Here is a 2192-nt window from a genome sequence, read left to right on the forward strand (position 1 = left end):
TCTAGTCTAAAATAAACTTTTAATTGCACGTTTGTGTCTCGGGTCATCGGTGGGGTGAGAAATCTCCTCCTCACTACCAATCCCAGCTACCTGGGTACAATCTGATGTCAATGTCTTGGTCTGGCTGTTGGTGAAGCAGTGGAGGTGAGAGCAGGGCTGGCCCACAAATATGCTCCAGTCTGCCCTGGTCTCTTCAGGGCAGGGAGCTCAGACCTGTAGAGGGAGGAGTGGCACAGGCTGGTGGTCAACCCAAAGGTATAGGAAGAAGGCTGCCCCTCCCGCCCCCCCACCTGAGTCGGGGGCTACTTTCTCACCATGGTTGTACTTGCACTGCTTCAGGGCCTCACTGAAGCCTTCACACAAGGACAGGTCACTCTGAGTGGTGGAGCAGTCCAGGAACTGCCTGATCTCATAGGCACAGGGCCCCAACTGCAGCGGCTGGGGGGCAGCACGAGCTGGGGCCTGGGGTGGTGCAGGAGTCAGCAAGGTCAGCTTGAGGTTGGTACCCAGAAGTGGGTTCCAAAGCTGGAGGCCGCCTACCCTTCCCCACAACCCCAGCTCGGGGGATCCCAGGGGTCCCAGGGAGGCTGAGTGACCCAGACTCAGCTGCTCCATCTGTGAAGCAGGGTGAGTCCACAGCCTTCTCAAAGCCACTCAGCTGATGCTAGTGAGGAGTGTAGACAGCGTTTCCCTGCTGCTTCATAATGGACATGTTGGGCAGGTGGGAGGGGTGTGAGAAGAATCTAGAAAAGCCCAATGCTTTGCTAGTATTTGAAGTATAAGCCCCATCCCCACAAGTTCTAGGACCTTCCTGGCTCAGCAACACTGATCCCCATAACTCCTGACCTTGCTACTAAGCCTGCATTTTGCTCAGGACTGGTGGGATGCCCAGTGGGAACAGGCCAGCAGGAAGCAGGCCCCAGAGTCATCAGCTGCCCTTTGTCCTTGGGCCTAGGTACTATAGTGCGTGACCTGGGAGTGAGGAGACAGGAGAGTCAGGAAATTCAACATCCCTCCCTCTACAGGGGTTAGGTGACCTTGGGCCAGTCTCTGAGTCCTAAAGGCCTGGGTTTCTCCATCTCTAAAGGGCTGGTTGGTATCTGTCCCTGGGAGTCTAGGGACCTTGGCCTCAGGGGAGGGGCTGGGAGAGCTCGCCTGTGAGCGAGTGACAGGAGGGCAATAGGACCCTAAGTCAGGCGAAGTCTTAGGCCTAAGGCGGTTCTAGACATTCCGGCTGGACTCCCTGCTCTATGGTCTTCAGAGAAGTCGGTCTCAGTTTTTTCAAGCCCGTTGCTCACCTGCTGAGCAGAAGGCTGGGCGGGCTCTGAGCTTCCCCCGCTGAAGGCTCCAGTCAGGGCGCTGCCCACGACGTGTCCCACAGCTGAGCCCACGGCTACCCCAGCGGCCGTGGACGCCATCTGCGCCATCAGGCCTGGCTGGCCAGAAGGAGCCGGGGCTGGGGCAGCGGCCGAGGGCGGTGGGTGCGCGGGCGGGTGGGCAGAAGGCGCAGTGGTACGGCTGCGGAGAGGCGGGGAACACGGGGTTAATCCTAGCTGCACCCCAGGCCGGGGGCCCGAAGGGCCCGCAGTCCCAGGAAATGTCCCCCTTTCCTCTTTCTGTAGGGTGGGCGACCACCGTCTTAGACACGTGGTTGTGGCACCCTCGACCCTCCCCCCTCCAAGATGGCGCAGTAGTCGCCAAGGTCACGCTCTCGCGCCCTTGGGGGAATGCCCGGGCTTCCCGAGCTCCTCCCCACGGGACCCCTGTCCCTTTTACACCTGGCTGGCCGTGCGGCCATGCTGCGGCTCCCCCGGGGCATGGTCGTAGCGGTGGGACTTGGCTGAGCTGAGTCAGAGACGGCGACAGTGGCAGCAGTCTTGTCTCGCGGATGAACGCGGCACGGGTTGTCACTGCCGGCACAAGGGGCGGAGCCTCGGAGACACGCCCCTAGCGGGAGGTACCAGGCGTGCGGCGGTAGTTCCTTCGCTCAGGTCCCCATGATTTATCCCTTTCGACATCCTCTCCTCCCGGCGGCCGACTCAACTGGCAATGTGACCCTGCGCCCTCCCTGCGCCCTCCCTGCGCCTGGCCCGAACTGTATGGGCCCTGGGCTATGGGCTAATGTTGCAGAGCGCGGAGGGTTTACGCAGGGGAGAGAGGCCTTCACAGACCACCACTGAGCGCAGGGAGTG

The 2192-nt window shown here is 61.0% G+C and overlaps 1 protein-coding gene across 1 annotated transcript; it reads right to left on the minus strand.

Moving 5' to 3' along the window:
- On the minus strand, positions 1-1819 carry CHCHD10 (coiled-coil-helix-coiled-coil-helix domain containing 10). The gene is made up of 4 exons (XM_039868457.1): positions 1779-1819; positions 1299-1518; positions 315-462; positions 1-213 (listed from the first exon to the last, which is right to left on the minus strand). Exons 1-4 carry the CDS (start codon positions 1817-1819, stop codon positions 194-196), a joined length of 429 nt encoding a protein of 142 aa, XP_039724391.1. The 3' UTR covers positions 1-193.
- Positions 1820-2192: the final 373 nt, after the last annotated feature.

This window comes from Pteropus medius, unplaced genomic scaffold, assembly GCF_902729225.1.
Source record: "Pteropus medius unplaced genomic scaffold, Ma_sr-lr_union100, whole genome shotgun sequence".
Taxonomy (NCBI): domain Eukaryota; kingdom Metazoa; phylum Chordata; class Mammalia; order Chiroptera; family Pteropodidae; genus Pteropus; species Pteropus medius.